The following is a 25,038-nucleotide window of genomic DNA, read 5'->3' on the forward strand; positions in this document are numbered from 1 at the left end:
TTTCAGAAGCTGCTTCACTGAATTTTTATTTCAAGATAAATCAAATAGACACAACATTCTTATTTGCATATCCTAAAATAAATCAAACAGCAATATTTGTGAAATTTGCAATATTTACATTTATATTTAAATGTATCCTTGTATTTAATTTTTATATTTAATATTTAACATTTCCATTCAGCTTTAACATTTATATTCACATTTTAAATTTAGATTTACATTTTATTGTTATATTTATATTTACATTTAGATTCAGATTTAACATTTACATATTAAAATTATATTCAGATTAAACATTTATATTTACATTTAACATTTAGATTTTACATTTATATTTAATATTTAACATTTCGATTTACATTTTAGATTTAGTTTCACATTTAACATTTTTGATTTAACGTTTAGATTTACAATCATATGTAACATTTAGAATTTACATTTATATTTAACATTTAGATTCAGATTCAAACTTTAGATTTAATATTTAACATTTAGATTTAGCATTGAGATTTAAATGTAACATTTGAGATTTAACATTTAGAGTTACATTTAACATATTTTTATGAGAAAAGTAAATATCACAAATATTGAAAATCAGATGTTTAATAAACGTGGTTTGTTGCTAAATGTTGCTGTTTATTTTAGCATGCGCAACTTTACAATCGGTGGCCCAAACATTCTCCTCAGTGACAACCCAGGGAAGACAATCCTGTCTTACAATGGGTGCGATTACTACCAGAAGAGGGCAACGAAGGGTTTGTCTTCTATGAAGACAAGTGGTGAGTTTGATTGCTAGCTAGCATTCGTTGATACATCAATTTCGCTTTGCAGACAATTTGGAGGTTGTGGTGAAAAGCTCATGAAAATCTTGCTAACTTGGACAATTTGGTCGAAGTGACCCGTTTCACCACAGCTATGACAAACGGAGGGGCCTCTAGGTCTAAATTCCCTAACCTTGTTGTTAGTTATACTAGGGGGACGTGGTTTGGGAGTCCTAAACCTATGCCCATTCCCACCCACTGTCTTACCCACGACTGGAGGAGCTGCACTGGGCCTGGGAGTAGCATGGCTTCTTAGTGGGCGTTGAGCAGAGAGGAACGTCTCAGCCATCTCTGCAGCTTGCCTCTATGTAGCAGGGTTGCGTTCTTTTAACGCCTCTCAAAAACTGCTCCATCACAATAACATCTCCAATCTGCTTCTTGGTCTTTTCTCTCAGTGACCCGACTCAGTGACCTGTTGTCCAGGTCACTGAGTCGGGTTTGCAACTCTTTGGGGGTCTCGTCTTCCTGTGCCGTTGTAGCTCAAAACCTCAGTCGGTAAGCCACTATTTATTTCAGTTTTTTCAAGCACAGCACTCTTGACTTTATCATAGACCACTGAGTCTCCAATGTTCATGGCTACGTATGCTGCACGTGCTTTACTGTTGAGAAGAGGGTCAAAGTGCAAAGCCCAGTATTCTTGGGGCCACTGGCAGGCACTGGCAATCTCTCTCAAAGGTTGTTAGATACTGTAGTGTTCAATATCTTCATCCTCATGAAGCGGCTACATCTTGGGGCCTTTCCACCCATCAGACCTTGTTGGATTTGAAGGCTGAGGTGTCATGGGAGCCTCCTGGTGGTCAACTCTTTGCAGAGCATGCTGGAGAGTAGGCTGCTCCACAGAGGTCCCCAGCATTCCAGGTAGCTTATTTGCCTCATCGTCCAACTGTTGCTGATGCTCCTGGTGATCCAAATGCACCACATGTTGAAGCTGGGAAAACTGGTGCTGCATTCTCTTCCAATGTTCCTCTTGGTGCACCCTTTCTTGCTCCCATCTAGCTTCACTGTCCGATTGCTGCTTCAGCAGGCCTCTCAATAGGTTGGACAATTCATTGAGGGTGTGTGACTCCTTGGCTGTTGTCCACCTACCACACCCTGGTAAGGGGCATCAGCAGCCTCCTCAGTGGGGAAATCCTTCTGCTTTCTGCATTGTTCCTCCTACTGGCCTGGAACCAGCGCTGCCACCATTTGCAGAGTAGTCCAGCCAAAGTGTCAAGGACGGTGGTAGGAAAACGACAGCAGAAGTCTTTTTGCCTTTCGTGAGTTTTTATTTACAGTTTTTTTTTTTTTTTTTTTTCAAAAAATCTCAAAGCACGATCCTCTTTGTGTATGACAGGCACATCTTTGTAGCAGCATGGCCTCCGTTTCTCTTCCTCCATGCCAACCTCTCCTGGCACCTGTTTGTGAACCACTTCATTAAAGAGTGAAACATGAAATTAACATTAACTCATTTACACAACTGAATGACCTAAATAACCAAACGATATCAATCTATTCGCGAAACAATCCTTACAAGTTAGTTACAAAAGAAAATATCAAAGAAGAAAAACCACCTCAGTTGGTATCTGACTGGTGACATCACCAACTCTGACAAGACAGGAAATGATGGTCCTGCACATGTAGAAACATTGAAAGGATAGTTAATAAACAAAGACTAAATACAGATGTTGTCATAAACTGTGTGTTGCTTTAAATTACTATGCTTGAATGTAAATGAATGTATAACTTAATGCTGACATACAAACCCGGGATAGTTAAGTGTTTGCAATATTATAAAAGCAAAAGTGAGTTATAGCTAAATTAATAAATATGCAAAATAAAATATGACAATATTAAGTGACAATGTGGTGAATCCTCTCATCCACTTTGTCACACATATTTTTTACTTGTGGGTGACAGGGAAGCATTTTGGTTTTAAAGCTTGGTACAGTCGAAAAAGAGCGAAAGATTATTTCTATATTTTTCAATGCTTCTATCTGATAGGCCCTGGTATTCTGCTGCTTTGGTTTGAACACTCATACATTGTGCATATGACCTCAAGGTCACTGACGGAGCTGAGGAGGGCTAGACTGCCCTGTGATATACATGTATGGCTAGGTAGTATCAGGTTCCTGCCATTAAGATAACTGTTACCTTTGAAGACAGACGCAGAAACAAAGAGATATACAGATGTTGGTTTCTTCTTCCAACCACCTGCACATGGGCTTAATCTACTAAACTTTGCTTATGAATAAACCACATTAAAATGTCATGTGTCCTCTGAGCTGTTCAATTGAAATATCTGGGAAGAAGATGGAGAAAAACCTTGCAAGAGAGACACATGGTCCTTATTTGGTTTGTGGCCTTGGGTACTATTTTTATTTTGGCTATGAGTTGTTTTTGTTCTGTTATACTCAAGTTCTGCCAAATGACAAAAGTTTTTATAATCGTGGTGACATGATGAAGGTATATGCAAGATAGAAAGAACAGCCTGTCAATGACTAAGTGGAGGCATATTTGAAAATTGACCAGCACTTACAGTAGTTAAAAATGTCTGTTACATTGTCTTTGACAGAGTTGAATAGAAAGTAAGTTTAACTGCTAAAGTTTAAGATAACTCACCTGTTTCATCAGCTTCCTCTTATAGAGTATCTATAACATTATATCTGACCCAGCCAGAGGAAGCAGTGGCTGTAAAACATGTGCTTGTAACATGTGGATGGGTGCCATGCAGCAGAGTGGGCCCAGGCCCAGGATAAAGCAGATAGCTGGGGGCAGACTCCAGCTCTCCATAGTGCTGTGAATGAGCTGTTCAGCCATGGCATCGCTTACACAATAGCTCTTTTTTAGCTTCTGTTCCTGCTTCCTCTTACTCCTCCTCCATGCACTGGGCTTTTATTTCCCAACGTCAACAGACCCATTTGAAAGAATTGCAAACAGGGATGCAAAAGAAGGCTGAAACACCCATCACCGGTTAGGAGACAGGGAGTCAAAGAAGAGGGCTGTGTGAAAGGAGCTAGAAGTACGTAAACTACATGCAGGACATGCCTGGGTTTGAGATAAGGCAGCACTATTTGTTTACAAAAAACTTTATAGAAAAAAGATATTTTACCCAACTTCTTCACAAGAAGTTGTCTTCACAACTGGAGTTCTATAAGTACAAACAGTCTGTCCTTCCCAAAAAACATGGAACTTAAATATCTGGAAAACATGTGTGACCAAAGCACATTACTCCCAGCTCCCTCAGCGATTAATACTAGCATACTGAGACCCAAATAACGGTCGGGTCCACTATGGTCAGCCAATTGACCCAATTTACCCAGACCCCAATACTGGTATGGTCTACCACTACCAACCCACACCAAATGGACAGTTCTGCACAGTAAACCCAGACTTCCATTACCATGTCTCTGAATGGAACGGGACAAAGAACTGGGTCAGAGCACGGACAAGGACCAGGGACTGTCCAAGGACCTGCGTCATTGTATGGACCTAGTATGGCCCTAGAACAAGGACTGGCCAAGGATCTGGGTCACAGTACAGATCAGGAACAAGGACTGTCCAAAAAACTGGGTCATAGTATGGACCAGGACCAAGGACTGGCCAAAGAACTGGGTCATAGTATGGCCCAGGACCAAGGACTCTTTGATGGTCTCAAACAGAGTAAAGCACTACGATATACACTCTTAAAAAAATCTGCCATGAAGTTTGTAGAACTGATGGAGATGGAGGAGCAGGATGATACGTCCTCTGTCAAAGAGGATAAGAAGCAGCTGGACAATCTCTCCTCAGAACAGAAGGAGAATAAAGTCCAGGTAGAACCCAAGGAAGTAAATCGCAAACGAAAGCGTAAACATCGACATTAGAATAAGTGCTCAGCTTTAGTTTCAGTTTAGATTGGACAAGACACTTCATTCTAATTCTGTCTTCACGTCCTTTCTTTCTGTGCATCAATCTATCTCTGTCTCTTCTCACTTCACGTCCTTCCGTTAGGGTGTAGGGTAAGGGTTCGGGTTACCCGGGTGTTCCAACTTAAAAAAAGGGTTGATATTTTGTGACTTTGCACTATGCAGTACAATTATTTCATAATGATTGATCTCTACTGTTTTTTGTTCTTGTAATTTGTGATATTTGTTCTCATTCTGTTCATGCTCTCAAAATAGTTCTTCTGCTTGTTGTAAATACATGTTGGGCTTCTCTGTAGACCACGGGTTCTCAACCTTGGGGTCAGGACTCCATTTGGGGTCACCAGATATAATGTGAGCCCATTTTTGCTTTTTTTTTTTACCCTATTTCTGCAATTACACCAAATTTGCCATATTTTAAACAATTCATCACTTTTTCTTGCCATATTTTTGCTCCTTTTAATGCAATTTTGCTACATTGAAGGTAAAGAAAAGAATACCCACAAGCATCTCGCTCTATTCCGGCCTTAACTAAAATTCATGCCCCTCACATTTCATCAGTTTCTTCCAATTCTGCTAAAAATAAATAAAAAAATCAGAGATAAAGCACACTCCCAAAATGGATTCATTCTCAGACATTTATTCGAATGAGCCGTTATGACACAACAGCCGTATGACGAGTGAGATAAAACCCTCATTGGGGCTATTAAATGTTTCCTTTGAGTCTAAACTAGTTTCACACTGTCCTCAAAACCTCTACCGTGTGGGAGAATGCTGCTCATTAATGGAAGAGTGGGTTGGATTGTAATATAAAAGTTAACTTTAACAACTGAGGCAGGATGGTCACTACAACAGCAGGAAGCCAATGCCTAGGAGTGTTATTATGAATATACACCAGCTCCCTGCCAGCAGAAGTGTGAGAGATGTTCCTTAAAGGGTTAATACAAAAAAGATGTCCCTAATCATTGCACAGTAATATCTCCCTTTACTTCAGTTCTCTTTTATACCACAACTGAAGCTGGAACACACAAAAAAAACCTACATTTGAGTAAAATGATTTCCACTTCATAATGTGAGGCTGAACACATTCAGTGGTAAAGATTGAACAGAAATAAATGGACCACATCAGGAGGCTGTTTACTACTCCCACACTCGTCTCAACACAAAAGTCTTAATGTAAAACACAAAACTTTAAATAAAGTTTTTCTTTTGGGAAAAATTCCATAAAAACATTTGAAATGTATCAAAATGTGGCAGAGTGCCCTTAATGGTGGGTACAAACCAGTTATTCAAATTCCAAAACTCACTCAGGTTTTAGTTTAAGACAAACTAGTGTTTCTCTACAGGAAGTCCTTCCTCCATCCCAGGCATGATTAGGTTTGGAGCTGAAACCCCGTTATACAAATATGATAGTAAAAACATTCAAATTAAAGCTCCAATTATTAAACAAAATGACGTATTGTAATATGAATACATACTGAAAAATGCCACTGAGGAAGACTTTCCATGTGAACCATTATTCCTAAAGCAAGCACAGCTTTAGTCGATCTATTCCAACACAAACACGTGGCTGTCAGCAGACTGTGTGTGACCCCACAGAGCAAAGCAGGCGGCACATGTTGGGCCTGAGGCAGTGACCAAGGAAGCCAAACAGAGAGCTGTTGACATCAGAGAGAAAGTTTTACAGTCCTGCTGTTCTGACAATGCCGGGGCCATTAGTGACAGCTGATTCAGTCAGCGGTGCCTGGCTGGATCTCAGAGACGGTCCGCTTTCATTTAAGTCCTTCAGGAGCGGCTGCGGTCCTCTTGGGTGCCGACCAGCATTTTGCTGTACAGCTTCTGCTGCTCCTCTTTAAAAGTGTCTTTCACTTTTCCGCGTTTCAGTCCTCCATCCCTGCAGGACAATGAAAACACAATTATATCAGCTTTAATTGTAAGGGTGTGCGATTATGAAGGTAGATATGTTAGAGAGCTTGTAGATTGTGATGTGAGGTTGTAAATTGTGATGTGAGATAAATTTAATGTCACAAATGAGGGGAAAAAATGTATAGACTGATATTTACACATGAAATTACAGCTGCAAACTTGTAATTCAACATGTTTTTTTAATTCCTTGCGCAAATGATCGTTAACAACCACAAATCTACAATCTGTATAGTGGAGGGGAGGGGGGCATTTCTACGAGCACAAATCAGTTTTGCTACAGACGTCTCACAAAATGTGTTGCAAAAGTAGAACCATCTGTAGTGCACATTTTATCCTTCGTGTTGCCGTGTATGTCATGTGTCTGTGGCCCATACACAGCACATTCAATAGTTTTGTTTTTTTTTCTGCTAAATCACACCATTTGCAAATCAGCCCCCCCAGTGCACGGACACACAGCGGTGCTACTTTCTCTGTGCTAGTGGCTCCCTGTTCAGTGCAGATGTTCGTCTGTCCTCTGTAAAACTCCATCAGTTCTGAGTGTTGGAAGCACTGAGAAACTGCATATATTTCTCTTCTGTAACTAACTCTCTGTTGTTCCACAGCAGCAGCTCACGGGGCTGTTTACACACTTCTTAAAGGGACAATGTCTTGAATGTGGTTTACATTAAAAACTACTTTCAGCAACTCAGAGCTGCCCCGAAAGAAGCAACACGTCGGAATTCCATCACACATTTTAGCCTTAATGGATGAAAAACACAAAAGTGCCCCAAAATGTTCATATTGAGCTGCTGGTAAATAATAAAAGGGTCTTTGTGGCATTTTTCTCCACTGACTTTGACCCATTATTGTTTTTCTTGTAAAACTTTATTGAAAAAAATAAAAATAATATAAGTTTAAACCGCCTATCGCCATTTTGAGGAAAAACACAGATATGAATATTGGTCCATATCACTCAGCAGTTTTATCTTGTAAAGGATTTGATTGTCCAAACTGTGGGAAATGAGGGTTTCATAACGCTGCTTAAAGTACGATTTTATTAACATGAGTGCATTGCCTCAAGACTACTAGACTGATATGCTGCCTTGTTATGTAGCAAGTGTTGTTACCCCACTTTAGTTAAACAAAGTAAAAAGACTGTGACTAAAAGAACATGTCAGCCTTTTTGTTTGATGTTAATTGTACTTGGAACCAGTTTGATAATTTTCTTACAAAAATGTATTTTAAAAAATTACCCCTACTTAAATCTTTTGTCCATTTTTATTGGTAAATAACTTAAAAATAGTCTAAATGATGTGGATGGAAAAAAATTGTGATAAAATCCTGATCTTGATTTTACAAAGAAAAAATTGTGATATGATTTTTTTCCCCCCCATATTGCCCACCCCTATTTAATTGTCACATCACTGTCAGTATTTCAAGGTTTATTTTATTGTCAGGCCCAACTATCAACATGTAGCCCAGCTGTAGGAAGTCGTAAAAACAACATTAGAAATCATTCATGCTGGAAAACGTGAGCCAATCACAATAACTTGCAGTCTAATCCAATCGTTTCAACACACTTTAACTATGTGAATGTACACTTGATCTAGTAGTGTATCCAGGATTAGTGTGTGTGTACATATGATGCTCTAATGCAGCGGTTCTCAAACTTTTTTGGCTCAAGTACCTCTCTTTCCTATTTCTGAGTCCAAAAAACTCCCTTGGTCTGACTACAACATTTTGCTTAGAATACTCATTTTGTAGATAATTGGAAAGAAAGTATTTAGTGCAGTGGTTCCCAACCTTTTTTAGATTGTGACCCCATTTTGATAAAAATTTCAGGTGACCCCATTTAACATTCCAAGCTACCACACATGGGGTCATAACCCCAAGGATAAAATAATCTGATTTAGTGCCTCCTGAATAGATGTATTTACTATATATAGTTTCATGTTATTTCCGGTCACTCCCGCATAGTGTGGGACCAAGACTGACGCTTGTATTTTCAGTTCGTGTTCTAATCAAGATTATTTCCATCATCATTATTATGATTATCATTTTAAACTAAAAATGAACAACATGAAACCCAATATTTGTATTGCTTTCATTTGTTAATTCTCTCCCCCTTTAGTACCATTGTGTACACAGACTCCCATTTGAGAAACACTGCTCTAATGAATACCCAGAATCCTTTCTGGGATTTCATCCTGCTATATACCAAAGCCTCAGAAGTGATTAGTCATGTTGGTTCAGATCAACACAGAAACTATGAAAGCTTCATGGTTGTGGTCAGTATGTGAGACTACACTAGGTTATGTACCTGTTCAGTAAAGGGTGTTTATTACAGTCTGGTATGAATAGATGCCATGTGTGGATTTCAGGTGTTTCTACATCTTACCACAGGAGGTCGACCAGTCCTCCCTGCCTGGCTATGGCCGCTTTGACACGATTGGCAAACTGTACAGCGTCCTCACCTTCCTGTTGGGACACGACAGACATGAAACATTTTTTGTTAAACTTCTCTTAACCTCTTAAGCCCCAGCTACTTTTCTCCAAAAATTACATACCCATAACAAATAACATTTTTCTCAGTTTCTACTTCACCTACATGGCAATTTTTTGTTCAGATTGAAGTAGGACCCCTGGTGGTTACAGATTATGTGAAATTTTGGAAATATATGTTGCATGATTTAAATACAGAAATCTGTAGTCCCCCCCAAAAAAACCTTGAGATTTATATTAAATATAAAGCCAATTTTCACTAGGGAAACATTTTTTAACTAATGTATAGACATTAACTGCAGTAAGTTTGGTGATAATAATATACATTAAGACAAAGATACACATGTTGTTGTACAATAAAGCTTGTTTTATACAAGCTTGGGAACAAGTATGTAACTGCAATATGTCAGTCAAACTGATTCCAATCGTAATTAGTCTTATTTTTGACCACTAGATGTTGCAATTTGGCTTAAAATGAACACATCTATTTTTATTCAGGTTTCTGCTGTGCCAATGCTAATGCTATTTGTCATTCCACTCTTTGATGCCGTTACGCGTGGGTGTTATTCAGCAAGGCTTTGACAAATCAGAATGTTTGTTCAGAATGTTGTAAAGCTGAGAGCCTGTAGAAACTGGTGATTTCAAACACTACGGGAGCAGGCTTTAGCCCTGGCCAATCAGAGCTGGATAAAGAAAGGAGAAATTAATGCATATGTGTAATAGCAGTATCTGACGACACGATTTGGATTTATCAAAATATGGACTTTTATGCACATTGGAGCAACTTTTGGTCAAAAACAACAAAAGAAAGACACCATTTGTTATCATTGCTGATTCTTTCCGCTATGCATTTTCTGATTTTGTGGCGTTGTTTTGGTACGTAACATACCCGACCTGGATTCACCTCGGCCTGAAGTTTCACGTAGGCTCTTGTCATAGAGCCTACGTGAAGCAGTGGACTGAAAAAGGCAGAGTTTGCAGAGTTGTCAACTTTTCCCTCTTTGAACATAATGGCCTGTTGTTTGCGCTGTTGTCTTTTGTTCAGACTTTGTGTTGGCTACATTTTTAGCCGAGTGTCTTAGGATTACGGAGAGGTATAGAACGTGTGATTTCATGCATTCTTTGCAACATTTAGACCCGTGAGAGTCATGAAAGCTGGAGCTGCCCCCGCTGGTGGGTCTGTTGGGGCTGAAGAGGTTAAAACCAGTAAATATAGCATTAAAAATAATTTTATTTTACGTAAGAATGATCATACAAAGAATCAACAGCTGATATTCTCATTGGAATGAGGCACATTGCATACAGATACAAAAACACATGAAAAAACAGACAAGGACATGTCAAAAAAGACTCATGCTTAATGCTACAGCCAAATTAGGAGGGAAACAAGTGTCCCAGAAACAGTATGTACATAACATCTTACCTCTCTGGACATGGGAGGAAGGTACCACACACTGCAGACGATGGCCCAGCTGCTCATCATACGGAGGAGGTAGTTTACCATCCCAAACTTACTGCTGTTCCAGAAGGCGTCTCCAAACCGAGGATCGTACTACGAGCATCACATAAACCAATAAAAACAGCATTAAACACGTGTGTATAATGTTATAAGAAAGAAAAATGCCGTCTTTCTCAAACTGGGGGATTAGGGACATCTGGATTAAAGCAATAAATGTCAGAAAAAATACAGAAACCATCACTCTTACCTTAATTGCCACAGGGTAAACAGTGGCTCTGATCTCAAAGCTGCCCTTCTTAAACATCATCACTGATGTGTTGTTAATGCAGGTGCCTATATTAAACACAACAAATCAAGCTTCTAATGCAAAACAAAAATCGTAACAAAGATGACAAAGTTGTTTTTTTCAGTACGAGCAGGTCAAACTAGCTCACCTTCTGGAAAAATAAGGATGGGCAGTTTGGATTTATCCTCAACATGGTCACTCAATCTGTAATAAAAAGCAGTATGAGAGTGGCTTAAAAAGACTTCCATTGAAAGAGATTCAAATTTCAAAATCAAATACACCAGAAAAACAAAGACCAAACTGCAATGCTACCTTTTGGCCACCAGGTGTCGGTCTTTTACTTCTGAGCGCTCAAACCAAATGTGAGGACAAGCCTTGACCATGGATCTCTGGATGACCCCCATCAATCCACCGTGAATCTGTCCCACCTGGCACATCGCAAACATAATCATGTGATCACTAACTTCACACACAGCTGTGATCTCAGTAACAACAAGCATCTGTAGATTCAGAGAGCCATGTGTTTACCATGGCGTAGCAGCCGTCACTGGCCAGGATGATAACATCAATGGGTGAGGTGTGGTTGGCAACACAGATGCCTCCATTCTTTGGTTTATTCTCACTAAAGAGAAAAGGAAAAATAAAGCCATTAATTAAAAAACCATTTCCAGTAGAATTTTCATTTAAATATGTGCTAGCCAGTGGGAATTTATAGTCGTTGTCGACAGCGAGACAATACAAGGAAAGCTGCGCCTAACTTTTCTCTACAGAAGTTTGTCCATCTGTAAAAAGGAGTGGGACAGCCAACAAAGCATGGCGTCAGATGTTTCAAAGGTCTGACCGCCTGAGCATGTAGGACCTGAATGTACTGCCCACAGGCCAAAGATAGAGTTACAATCCTAAAAGGAGAGCGTGCAACACTTCCTTCGACGGTTGGGTATTTTTAGTTCAGAGAAGAAAACACGTTCCAGTAGCTGGACGTTAAAACATTTCCCTTTTTTTGGGGAAAAAATAAATCTATGTACAATTAATTGACCTGGCATGATCAGGAGCTTTCAAGCGAAAATTGTCAATTTGTATTTTCCAGAGAAAGTTGAAAGAAAATTGCAAAATATGACATTAAATATATTCGGTTAACTTTATCTAGAAGACACATCAGCAGCTTATTTCAACACTTCCCGTTTCCTCTGCCAAACTCATTGAATTAGTTCAACTTGTATTGCGTGTGCGTGCAATGTAGGTTATAATGCAACAATATTCATGAAGGGAAATTAAGTACACTATTATCATTCAGTAGGGCTCTAACCCTTTGCTTTAAGGAAAAATATGTAAAGATTAATCTTCACTTAAGTCTGGCTACAACCACCGCATCTCATTAAACTTTTGCAGAGCATGGCTCGAGCCTCAGGCCTCCACACACACACGCGTACACACACACAGCTGTCTGCTCCTGCATAGAAAATCGAAGCTGTTATGTAATTTGACATCCAACCCCTCAACCTGTAGGAGGCCTGCAATGAAGCTTACTCAATGAAAAAGGAAGCAGTCATTTGGAGGCTTTTAACAGTTCTGTTTCAAACTGAAAACCAAAGATAGCTTTAAGAGTGTGCACTCTTGTGTTAATATCCCTTAAAAGTGAGAAAGCAGCACAAAAAGACAAAGTAGAAAACCACTGTAAAACCTGTGTGAAATGTGTTAAAACTGAAACCCTGTAAACAACCACCATCCCACTAATCATTGCCATCAGTGTCGGGCTGATGCTGTAATGCAAAGTGAAACGCAGAGAATACACTAAGAGTCGACTGCAGCACTAAACCACGAGTTGAGGCGAGAACCCAACAACTCTAACTAGGACGAACACGCATGGAAAACGTCAGCAGTTAAACAGCTTCTGCCTAACAGCTGGAATCAGTACACTTTGTACCACGTGAGATCACTGTAGCAAAGGCAAATGACATGAGGTCCTCCTTATCACTTCAGACCAGAGGTTCTCAATTTGAACAGAAGTGGCTCACAAGCATTTACCCACACAAAAAGGAACAATATTTATTTTTTATCTATATTAGTACAGTGCCCGTCGGAAGTATGTATTCATGTGGGAGCTTAAGTAGAGTTGTTAAATATGGCCAAATGAGTATGTGTTTGAAGGTTGGATGTACAAAGAGGGGTATATACTCTGTAGTGTTATAAAGGGGTATATGTGCAGGTGCAAAGTAAAATAGTGTGTGCGATTTCCCTGGTTTAATTCTATGGGCCATGCGCATGATAAATTAATTAATAAAGTTTGCACCAATGAGGCGGTTTAGGTAGAATCTGATAAAAGACACATTAATTTGCAAAAATAAAACTATTTATTTAGCATTTAACATTTGTTAGTGCAGGGGTGCTTATCATCCAAGGTTAGTAATGAATATACAAACAGGTGTAACTTAGCAAGAAGACTGAGAATAACTTAATCTATAAATCCTGTGTGGCTCATACTTTTAGAGGAAACATTGTGTGTGTGTGTTATGGTTAGTGCTGTTTATTGTAGGTGTTATGGTGCTGTTAAAACCTTTCCTCTTTGTGGTACTTTTCACACACCAATCTACACCATTCAAATGTCAAAATGTTCCAGTGCTTAGTAGGAATGCTGGTATCTAATTTGCAAAATGCTTTTACTGTAAACTACTATACTATTCAATTTTAAACTCAGACTCAATGTCCATTTTCTGATGTAAAATCTATTTACTTTGTGGAGGTTGCACCCGATTTACACCATTGAAAGGTCAAAATGTTCTGCTGCTTAGTGACAGTGATATCTAATTTATAAAATGTCAACTCTTACTTATGTCATTTAAGGTTTTATGCAAATTTGGCAACTTTAGCAAGCATTAGAGCTCTTGATTAGTTCTGCTAGAGTGAGAAAGCTGCTGCTTATGAACTTTGAAGTAAAACCGCTGTTAAAGCTGCAGCTAAAGCCACAATTTGTCACTTAAAATGTTACTACAACCTTCCTCTTTGCTAAAATTATACTTACAGTGACCTCTCAATGAGCAAATGTAATGCTGTTCATTCTCTGTGAGGACTGCCTACAGATAGGAGTTGGCAATTATTCTTCGCATTCCCACTTGCATTGTCGTGACAATGCACATTTTTTAAGTTTTAAATTTGTCTTTGGATTCAAACAAAACCAAAATCAAGCCTTGAGCCCTACCTGTCATGGTATGTTATGATGGCAGTGAGAGCTCGGACACATATTCTGTAACACATCAGGTGGACTTTTTCGCTCATGAAATTCTTCATCCTGCAAAAAGACAAACAGTCAACAAAACTGCATTAACATCAAACACATGAGAGCGGATCATTTTTTGATTGATCAATCGTGCGTTCACTTTTACCTTCCATTTGGAAACAACCCAACAATAGAAGTGAGGAACACGAGGAGACCTACACCAGTGAAGGCAAGCGTGACTCTAAGAGAGGGAAAACGGAGCAATAAATTAGAAAGATTATCCACCATAGAATTCTAGCTTATTCTTTCATTTATATGAAGCGATCTTGTATTCAAACGGGTATTTGGATATTTATATAATTTGAAAGAAAACATTGCAATCGTAGTTTCCGAGAAAAGACCAATTAGATTGTGTCCTCTTCTCTATTAAAAACAAGACACTCCTCGACTCATTGTTTCTAGTTCAGCAGGATGGGATGGTACATTACACAACAGCTAAACAAACCATAAAGTCTACTTAATCCGAATGAACCAGTTGGCGATGATTATATTGTGTTGGGATTAGAAAAACAATAGACTCAGTCAAATGAAGAGGCTAGCTAACAGTAACAAAGCAAACAAGTACTGAAAGAAGAAGTGGATAAGCTTGACATCAGGCCTGAATGACACGTGTCTGATTGGTCTGCCAACTGGAACTGGACCAGTCAGACAGTGACCAGTGAAGTCACCAAACCCACACATCATTAGGAATACCCTCACTGGGGAAAACTTCTGGTTTAAATTTAAAGTCACTTTAAAGTTCAAAATGTAAGCACTGTGCAAAACGCCATTCACTGGATTGCACATCGAGATCACTGACCAAAGCTCCAACCCTAATGTTGACAAGTTAATACTGCCATGACAACTGAATGGACTTGAGCTGATGATGTTGTTATAGATATTTTCGTTTAAATGAGCTCTTTCCACTTTGAGCCCAGATTTGGTGTGAGAAACTAAGTAAACGTATGTGCCAGTGGTAACTGCACCTTAGTGAATAATATGTCATAGAAAATCAAACTTGGTAGCAGTTGTTTGCAGGAATTGTTGCCTGTAAATGTAACAGTTTTAGTTACATTTAGCCCTATGTGTACCTGGTTTGTTTTAAAGGGTTTTCATAGTTTCTAAATCCCACATGTGCTGAATCAGCTTTAGTTTAAAAAGTTTTATGTTTTATATTTATAGATACAAGCCATTAGACATACATCTGTCCAAAAGCAAGAAAAAGTTACCAACAATGGTATAAATCAGTGGTTCTCAAACTTTTTTGGCCCCTTTGTCTGACTACATTTTGCTCAAAATTGTTTTTGAAAAAACAACTATAAAGCCTAATAAAGGAATGAATGAGCGATAACACATTTTAAAGAATCCCATTGCAAACAAGTGGAATGAAACAGTATTTTGTGCCTCCTGAATAGTTTATCATTTCTGGTCATCTCCCACCCATTGTGAGACCAAGACTGACCCTTGCATTTTCACTTCATGTAATCAAGATTATTTCTATCATCATGATTATCATTTTTAACTAAAAATAAATATTGTAAAATACCATATTTTTTAATGTTTTCTAAATTTTCCACACTCTCTCTCTCTCAAGTACCCACTGTAGTGCCATCGCATACCCCGACAGGTACACGTACCTCAATTTGAGAAACACTGGTATAAATAATAAATAATAGTTTGAAATTGGGCTTCCAAATGACTACATTCTTACTTTGACTAAACGATGAAATAACGTGCATGTTCTCGTCTTATTTTACTTTCAATGTAACAGCTCCCTCATGATCCATGGTTCCACGTAGTACCTGAGAGGCAGCAGGATACCGTAGCGGATCAGCAGGCCCAGCCCCCACAGCACCGTCAACCTCAGGCTGATGTAATGGAAGTTGTGATTGCTGCGCGTCAGCAGATTCCAGGACTCCAACTCTTCAGCTGAGAAGCGCTTCGTCACCTCGTCGTCCATGATGCTCTCCACTCCTCGCCGGGCAAAGTAAAAAATGTCCGACATCTCGAACTCAGGAGCTGCATCCAAATCTTTGTTGCTGCCGCTCCGTCGGATCTCCTTGATCTCCTCCTCCAAAGACATTGGCTCTTTTGCAATGATGGCTATGGCGGTCAAAGGAATTACATTTTATTTAGTTTAAACAGAACTACAGGACTTACAAGCACTATAATACTTTGGGGGAACATCTCACCATTTGAGTAGGGTTTGTAGAGAGGGTGGTTCTTTTCTTTCGCCCCCCTCTCTATCCTGAGTGTAGCCCACTACAGAGAAGAAGAAAAGCTGCATTAAGGATAGAGAGTAATCCATGAACTGAACAAAAAGTATCAGAATCAGAAAAGTTTTTATTCACAAATACAGTTTATAACAGCACAAGGAATTTAACTTGGCAGTTGATGCGAAGAACATGCACACCAACACACCAAGGCAGCCATCTGTGGCGCCATCATGCTTACATGAAAAGTGGAAAACAGAAGGTAAAGAGAGGGGGAAAAGGCAGGTACAAAACTATGCTCCTTTAGAGAGGGCACAGTGTGGGATTATCCTCAGCACATAGAGGCACCAAAAAAAACACAATCACAACAAAAGTCGAGGACATAGCACATTTGGGCGGGGGAGTGGGTGAAGAAAAGGATTGCAGCCAGCCGCTGGGGGGTGCGCATACAGCCGCATCCTTCCCCCCTCCTGCTGCCACTACATGGGGGGGGACATGTTTCTGAAATTCAAAGCAGCAAAAATCCATAGAAAGGGTCTGTGGTCTTAGTTTGTAGGGAAAAACATTTTAAATGGCAGCCTTTTGCCTAAAAGCATCCTGGAATCATCTTGTGAGAGGCTGTGGACCATCATAAAAGCAGAGAAAATTAACTCTTAATCAGTGTACAGGAATTTTTAAAGGAATTCCATCCAATAAATGCAGCACTGTAAATAAAAACATGGATTACTCAGCTGTGAAGCTTAAATGTGATCAGCAAAATTGTGAATTGAACGACGATTGAAGTTAACTGGTTGATTTACAAAACCCAAACTGTTTTTAATTTGTCCCAACTCAAAACAAATCTAACAAGCATGTTGTTGGGCAACGCCTGTGTGTGCGTTGCACCACCCCTACATTTGATTAAGATATTCAATTGGTTTACTCAGCAATCTGGTGTGTAATCAAAGCCCCACAACAACAACTTTGGATTAAAGTTAAGGTCGTAGTTTGTTTTTGATGACTTTTCTGAGCTAATAGCATGATGATGTAACTTGTAAAAGTCTCCTCCTTGGTTTGCACTCTTGCTGAAACAAAAACAAAAGGACGGGGAGCGAAGAAGGGACACAATGTTCTTTGAGCTGCCGGGAAAATTCAGGGAATGTTTAACTGGGATGAGTTTCACTTCACTAGCCAACTCTGGATACACAAACCCAGAGTTCATCCTCACCAGTCCAAGAACAAAATAAGTCACTAATTTGAGCAAACAATAAAATAATAAGAATTAAAAAAAGAAAGACAGAAAGAAACCAGTTTGGGAGTGCATACAGATGCAGCAATGCTGGGACTGAATGTCTGCAGACAGAGGGAAGGACTGGAAAAAATCTTCCAAGAATGTTAAGTGAAAGCACAGTTTCACAACTGCAGCTTTAAAAAAAAAAACATTCAATCTGATCATAAACTTCAACCTTTGAAAGACTTAAGGACATCTTTCTTTTATTCACACTGAGCAATGTAAAACATGCATGCACTCTTATTTAACAGTAAAGATTGCACAACTCACCCCATAACAGAGGTTACACTGCTTGGACAAATGAAGTGCACATTAGATCATCTCAACTATGGAATAAACTGCCTATAAAACTGAGGAAATCAACAAATTTGCATGTATATATATAAAAAAAAAAAAAAACACTAAAAACCCTGTTGTACATGTGAGATCGAGACATGTATTGTTCTATTACCATTTTTATGATTGTATTTGTAATTGTATTTTATTCTGTTTTTGCAATTGTACATTTATTGTAAATATGTTGTTGCTTATAATTAGGGACCCCAGGAAGACAATAAACAATGAGAATTTTTCAAATACCTCCAAGTCAGGTTGTGGTGGCTTTTTAAACAAATAGTGAGGGGGAAAAACATGCAGCTCGATAATTATCTAATAAAATACAACACTGGCACTTAAAGCAGTGATTCTCAACCTTTTCAGCCCACCCCCCCAAAACAGAGGTGCCAGAAACTGTGGACCCCCACTGCCACTGTTGCTGAAGGCGGTTGAACAATGAACACAGACATGAACACTGAAGAACAGTCATGTGGAGACAAGGCCATCTTGGTCAATGCGTCCAACCTACTCCATGACGTGCTGGTTAGCAACAGAAGCACCTTCAGCCACAGGCTGACCCCACCACGGTGATCCACTGAACGCCACAGGAAATCATTCCTGTCTGTAGCCACCAAACTTTACAATGAATCTCTGTAACCTGACAGCTTTGATCATTGTATATATCTGTATTATTTAATCTTATTTTGTTTTTTAGTACTTTAATGTGTGTTTAATCCTTATTTAATTAATAGTCTGTTACTTAATTGTGTACATTCTTTCTTTGTTTAGTGTTTATTCTTTTTATTTATATTTCTTGAGCGGTTGTAACGCAAGTAATTTCCCCCTTTGGATAAATAAAGTACTTCTGATTCTGTTTCTGATAAGGGGGAATAAAGGGTTGACCTTTTTGGGCTAGTCAGCAAAATGATAAACCATTGTTCTATGAAAATGTGATAACCACATTTATTTATTTATCTTAATAATATGCAGAAAGTTTATTATTATTTGCTCCATAGTATATAGTCATCTTAAAGATGTAAATTCTTGTTTGAATCAGAAATAAAATGGGTTAAAAGTGACAAAAAAGGTGGTGAAATGGGATTTTAAAAACTAAAGAAATTATTTAAAAGTTGCAAATTAGCGTGGCCAAAAACAGACAAGACAGACAGAAAAAGTGGTAAAATGGTTCAAAGTGTCAATATTGGCTTAAAAGTGGAAAAAAGTAAGAACAATTACTGGTAGTTTAAACTGGGCATGACAAATCATGAATGTGGTTAAATTGGCAAAAATAATAATCATGAAATATGGTGAAAAGAGGTTAAAAGTAACAATAATGGGTCAACATATGCAACATTTGGTAGAAAAAGTAGCGGAAAGAGTTTATGCTAAAAATGTCTTGAAAGTGGCAAAAATGTGAAGAAAAGGCATTGAAAGTTGATAGAGAATTTGCAGAAATGGGAGTAATGTAGCAAATACGCGTGCTGCACTTTCCTCTGCGCACTGTACACACTGTTCCACATCTGTCCTTTGACCTTTCCTTGAAACACAACGACAGCGATATAAATTATGACTTGAGAACATCTCTGGTATTGATTGCTGCTTCATTTATTTCTGGCACAGGATCTTCTCTCAGAGGTACTCGATGGGAACGGCTTTACAAGAGACGACATGCCAGAACGGAACAGCTGCCTTAATGTCTGGGAATAAACTCATCGCTCTGAGTGAAATCTGCAAATCGGTTCATAACATGGGGACGTGTGTAACAGACAACGATTAACAGACATGTCTGCACTCGTGTTTTCTTCTGTTACATAACAAGAGGAAGATGCCTAGTGGGTGTGTTGTTGAGCCATACGAGCAGGTCAACAAAGCGTCTACAGCTGCAATGCTATAAAGCACTAACATATCAGCAACAAGTTGCATTCTTCAAGATGGTTTCTTAAACTGTGTTTCAGGGTCAAAACTGTGTGAGAGTCTTGAGCTACAAAGATGTAAAAAAATCAAATCAAATAAAGCATTGGGTCCAAAACATAAAAAGATAGTTCGTTAAGACAAAGGGAAGTAATTTAAAAGCTCACTACAAAGTGTCAAAACTGTCTTGAAAGAGGAAAAAAAATGTGCAGAAAAGGCATTGAAATATAATGAAGTGGCAGAAATGGGAGTATTGTAGCAAAAATGCATTTAAAAAAGCAAAAATATGGCCAGATAAATAGGTTAAAATATGGCAAGCTTGGTGGAGTTGCAGAAAAAGGGTAAAAATAAGCAAAAAAGTGTTTCTTACTCAGATAAAATAGAATAGATTTTAAAAGCAAACAAATATCCACATACATGATATTGGTCAAATATATTGGTTAAATAATTCTAATTATTTTTCCTTCTGTTTGCTGATGCTCATTCGCCAGATTGCACCACAGCTATACATTTTAAAGCTGCTATCTGGAGTTTCTGAGAGAACATCTCAATGTCCCGCCCTCAACAGCTCGACTTCCTCCCCTGCCTCTGCCAATCTACCAGAAGCTACGCCTTTACGATACAAAAACTACACATTTATTGTTAAGAGTGCCATAACTTTTGATTAAAACCTGTTTATTACATGTCCATGAGAAATGTCGTCAAATCCTGGTCCGTTGGGAATCCTTTTAAAAGCAGCAAGTCCCTCCCCCTTTGAAAAGCAGCTCTGAGATAAATTATGTTGCGGTCACAAAGACGTTTATCCACAAGCTTTTCACCCAGATTTTTCTTTTCTTTTTTTTAGCAGATGCTTTATACGTCGTCAATCGAGGAATGGGTAACTGGAGTTTCAGAGCACTCCTCCATGACGCTCTGCTGCTCAGTGATAACTGTCTGCTGTTGTGATGGTGCACGTGCATTCAATTTCATTGACAGTGGCCTGCTCCAGGAAGTCGAAGCCTATTGGCTGGGAGAAGTCGGCGTTTTATTGCATTTGTATAGGGGTCTAAGGTGAAGGCGGGACTTAAATACATTAATGTATATGAATGACCACCGACAGTAGACCATAGTAAAAGACTAGTTAGGCATTTTTTTTGCATTTCAAAAGAAGCATACATAAACATAGATTTCTCAGAAACTCCAAATATCAGCTTTAATATATCCGCATCAACTAAAGGGATTCAGAATATTTCTATTGTTTGTAATTTTCTCTTTTTCAGAAAAAAATATCTTCATCTGTTCCATTACAGTTTTTAATATTATTACAAACATTCATATTTTAAGGTACAAACTGGTCAGAGGAAGCCATTTTCTAAATCCATCCAAATCTAAAAAATATGAATATTGCCAAAGAAATGTTGAGACACAGATGGAAGTAAAACCTGCCGTAACTGTGAGGGTCAGGAGGGGGTCAGCAAAGCCAGAACTCCCTAAACAGCAGGACAATAACATACACCATGCAAGAATTGGGTTGCAAAGGGGTGGAAAATTTCTGGGCAATGTCCACGGGAACTTTGGGAATATTTAAAAACATAAATTTCTCATGGGAATTAGTTATTGGAATGAACCAGAAATTGGGACTAACTTTTAAATAACCTTCGCTAATAGTTTAGATGATAGTTTCACAAATATATTTAACATTCCTGTTAAAGGGCCAACCATCAATTTTGGAAAATGTCCTATTAGTTCCAATGGAAAGTTTCCAACTTTGAACATTTACAGAATTTTACAACCCTAGTTGAATTGTAATGTGTTTTTTAGATTAATTATTCACTAATGTTTCTGTTTGGATATGATAGAATTACTAATAGTAAATACCACCAGTTAATTGCAATAAATAATTCCAATTAAAATTTTATATTTTTGAATATTCGAAACATTCCTGAACTTAAATCACCAGAAAGTTTCCAACCCTCTGCAACCCTATGCATACAACAAATGGAATTTAGGATTTTTTTAACTTTTGACAAAAGAAAAAAAAGAAATAAAAATACAAATAGCACAGTATCTGTGTAAATCTTTCCCCTGATTGGATTATCCCAGCTGTTTCTACGATTAGCATGTTCTTACCTCAAAGATCTTTAACAAGGACTTCATGTAGAGACGACGGATGCCAAAGGACACCCCAAAGATGGCAGGCACAATAATGAAGACCAGCAGCGAGGTGAACCAGACAGTGAAGGATATGCCCAGCAGGATACACACCAAGTTGTCAAAAGGGTTGAAGAAGAGCTCCATTATGAGGTCAGGAGAAGATGATAAGTTAAAATGAGGTTTAATTCACGGGGCTAAGCAGCTATAAGAGGTAGGTCCAATTGTCCACCTCCTGCCCTTAGTGTTGGTCACAAAAAGACAGACATGAAGATGACTTAAGGGATGGAGCATCTCTTCTCACCGGGCAGCGAGTCTGTAAACGTATCAGAAATCATCTTGACATTGCCCTCTTGGGCAATATCCACAAATCGGATTATCCGCAGCATGAATAACTAAAGATGGACTTGATTTTATTTTAAATGAAAAAATGTTGGTGTCACACACAGCTGCAGAGAAACACTGTCCTTGCCGTAAATGTCTTTGTTCTTGGAGAGAACCAGAACCAGGTGACAGAACCGTACTAAAGTGTAGTCACAGCAGCTGGTTTGTCTCTCTGCTGCTGATCCAGGAAGCTCTGCGTCACACAAGGACCTAGAAAAAAGCAAACAAATGATCATCACCAACGCTGTCACTATTACTGTCTTCATTCGGCTGACTGACAGGGCTGTAAATTAATAACGCACAACAGGAAGCACATCCTGGTCAAACAGGAGCATGGCAGCATCAAAGAAATGGGCCAAACCCATTATTTATCTATAGTGTTATATTTGTGCCACAACTAAAACTTTAACGTAAACAAAGGGAACACCACCAAATATTTAAAAACCAAACGGTGAATGGTGAGAGACTTCAGATTTTAAAGCTCCATGAGACACACACTTCAATTATGATTACAGCAGAATGAAAAAAACCAGAAACAAAAAAATATTTTTTGATGAAAGTAGAGACTTCAATCTTTCAGAATCTGGTGTCAGATTCCAAATTGTCGTAGTAAAAAATATTCTGTGGGTGTTTAAAAAATAAGTCAAAATGCTCAAAAACGGCTGGAATTGAGGGGGAAAGCTGTTTTGAAAATGGCTGGCAGTGAATGAATTAAAGTGTCTGGAGGTACGGTAAAAGTAGCCATAGCCCCCAGGACTATAAATACATTTCTGGAGCTTTTCTACACAAGCGCCGCACTCACCGATAACGTGGGTTTTGCTAACGTGGGGTTCGAATCCCACATTTGACATTTTTTTTTTTTTTTTAACATATTTAACACGGCAAATTCCACCTTTAAAAATATATTTCTGACAAAAATAAACATTTTAGGGTTAGGGATAAAGTTAGGGTTAGAGATAGGGTTACAGTTAGGGTTAGGGCGAAAATAAAAGGGTTAGCGGGGTAGCTAAAAATAAATTTTAGCTAAAATACAAATTACGGAACTTTAAGTCACGTGGCGCACCCATCACGTGACCTAAACTGGCCAATGAGGGGCGCTGCGTATCCATAGAGTGGCAGTCTACGGATACGTTTAACGTACCCGTAGCCACGGCTATGAATTAATTATCCTTAAAACAAAAATCTAACAAGCTTTAGCCTTCAAAACACTTTCAAATATCATGCTGTTGCATCACTGTTTTTGCTTTTTCCCAATGACTAAAAAAGCAAAAGGCAACGGTAGTGGTACTTTCACATTAGTGGAATGGCGTTCAACTCCCCTAAAATATATGAAAACACAAATAGTTATCACTCTACACATTTCACAACAAATCTAAATGTCCAACCTTCAAACATAACCTCATTTGGCCATCCATGAAAAAGCTACTTAACCTCTCACTTTTCTATAGCAATACATACTTCCTACTGGCCCTACACACTAGTAATCATTTATAATTTAGAACTGCTCTTTTTGTGTATTGTATATGTTACAATGGCAGTAAAATCTTCAGTTTACAGTTTATTTACCTTAGCCCACTGTCTCCATTAAAGTCAACAGGAAGGATGCTTCGTCACAGAACGCTATACCCGGAAGCCGCATATCGCAATTCAGCGCATGCGCATATCACACATTATGATTACGTAGGGGTCTATTTGAGGGATCCGGCGGCCAAATGTGGTCCTGCGGACTGAATGTTGGACACTTAGTCAACAATAACAGCCTGGACCTCGTGTTGAACTGGGCTTCTCTAAATCCACTGCCATGTTACACAGTGCAGTCCAATAGATTAGCTGCTGTTATCAGCGCTTAGCTAGAGGCCCCCATCCCCACAGCAGCACAGCTAACAACAACCTCTATCCCCATATCAGCGGATTAACCCCGTTATCTACATCCTCCATGAATAACTTTGTCACCACAGAATTCAGCTAAAATTATTATTTAACCAATAACACACGAGCGGAAGGAAGGTGGAGAAACGGACATCCGTGAAACCACATGGAGGGTTTAAATCCTGTGAAGTTAGCTTTGAGCCTAGGTGCTAGCTCTCCCCTCCTCTCCAGGCTCAGGCTGTGAGCTAACGCTAGCTGCTCACTGTGCTTTACCAGCAGACACACAAACAAGTTGTATTCATTAAACTGTTCAACTCACAACAAAGGGATAGTTATACGTACCGGTAGACACGCTGGTCCGGTACCAGGGCAGAGCGCTAGCACCTATCCATCACTTGGTCTTTGTCCTGAGGACTGCAGCCAAACTCCATCCGGACAGACCCAAGATACGGACTGATGAGAGGCGAGACCCAGGCCGAGCGGAGCCGTAAACACAGCACAGCATCCCAGGGATACAGCGACCCCCGCTGGACACAACCGGTACTGCAGCAACACGGTCACCAGTGTAAAAATCCAGTGGTTCCCAACCATTTTTTTTTTTATTCGTGACCCCATTTTGATATCAAGAATTTCTCTGGCGAGCCTAAACACAATTTTTATTCTCCTAGAATTTGTTTTTGATCATGTTTGTATTATTGTTTTAAAAAAATATACAGAGTAGTTAGGATTTGTGAGAAGTTGTGCTAGCTCAAATGTTTTGTTTTTACTGCATTTTAATACAGATTGTGGTGTTTCAATTTGAAAAATAAGAATTTAAACAAAATCAGTAATTTTTTGTA

The 25,038-nt window shown here is 38.9% G+C and overlaps 2 protein-coding genes across 2 annotated transcripts in view; both read right to left on the reverse strand.

Moving 5' to 3' along the window:
* Positions 1-5,189, reverse strand: part of inpp5l (inositol polyphosphate-5-phosphatase L) — a 29,486-nt gene extending 24,297 nt beyond the window's left edge. Inside the window, exons 1-2 of the mRNA XM_028456405.1 lie at positions 2,372-5,189; positions 1,029-2,215 (exon numbers count right to left, since the gene is read on the reverse strand). The gene's annotated coding sequence lies outside the window, so the exon portion shown is untranslated. The remainder of the gene's footprint in view (positions 1-1,028; positions 2,216-2,371) is intronic.
* Positions 5,190-5,322: 133 nt separating this feature from the next.
* LOC114469175 (glycerol-3-phosphate acyltransferase 4-like) lies at positions 5,323-24,696 on the reverse strand. Its single transcript, XM_028456404.1, has 13 exons — positions 24,542-24,696; positions 21,926-22,540; positions 16,300-16,369; positions 15,910-16,210; positions 14,235-14,309; positions 14,051-14,140; positions 11,383-11,476; positions 11,167-11,282; positions 11,003-11,058; positions 10,816-10,901; positions 10,533-10,661; positions 9,006-9,085; positions 5,323-6,596 (listed from the first exon to the last, which is right to left on the reverse strand). The coding sequence occupies exons 2-13, from the start codon at positions 22,091-22,093 to the stop codon at positions 6,488-6,490; spliced, it is 1,374 nt and encodes a 457-aa protein (XP_028312205.1). The 5' UTR covers positions 22,094-22,540; positions 24,542-24,696; the 3' UTR covers positions 5,323-6,487.
* Between the last annotated feature and the right edge of the window lie 342 nt (positions 24,697-25,038).

The sequence above is a fragment of the Gouania willdenowi genome, chromosome 9, assembly GCF_900634775.1.
Source record: "Gouania willdenowi chromosome 9, fGouWil2.1, whole genome shotgun sequence".
Taxonomy (NCBI): Eukaryota; Metazoa; Chordata; class Actinopteri; order Blenniiformes; family Gobiesocidae; genus Gouania; species Gouania willdenowi.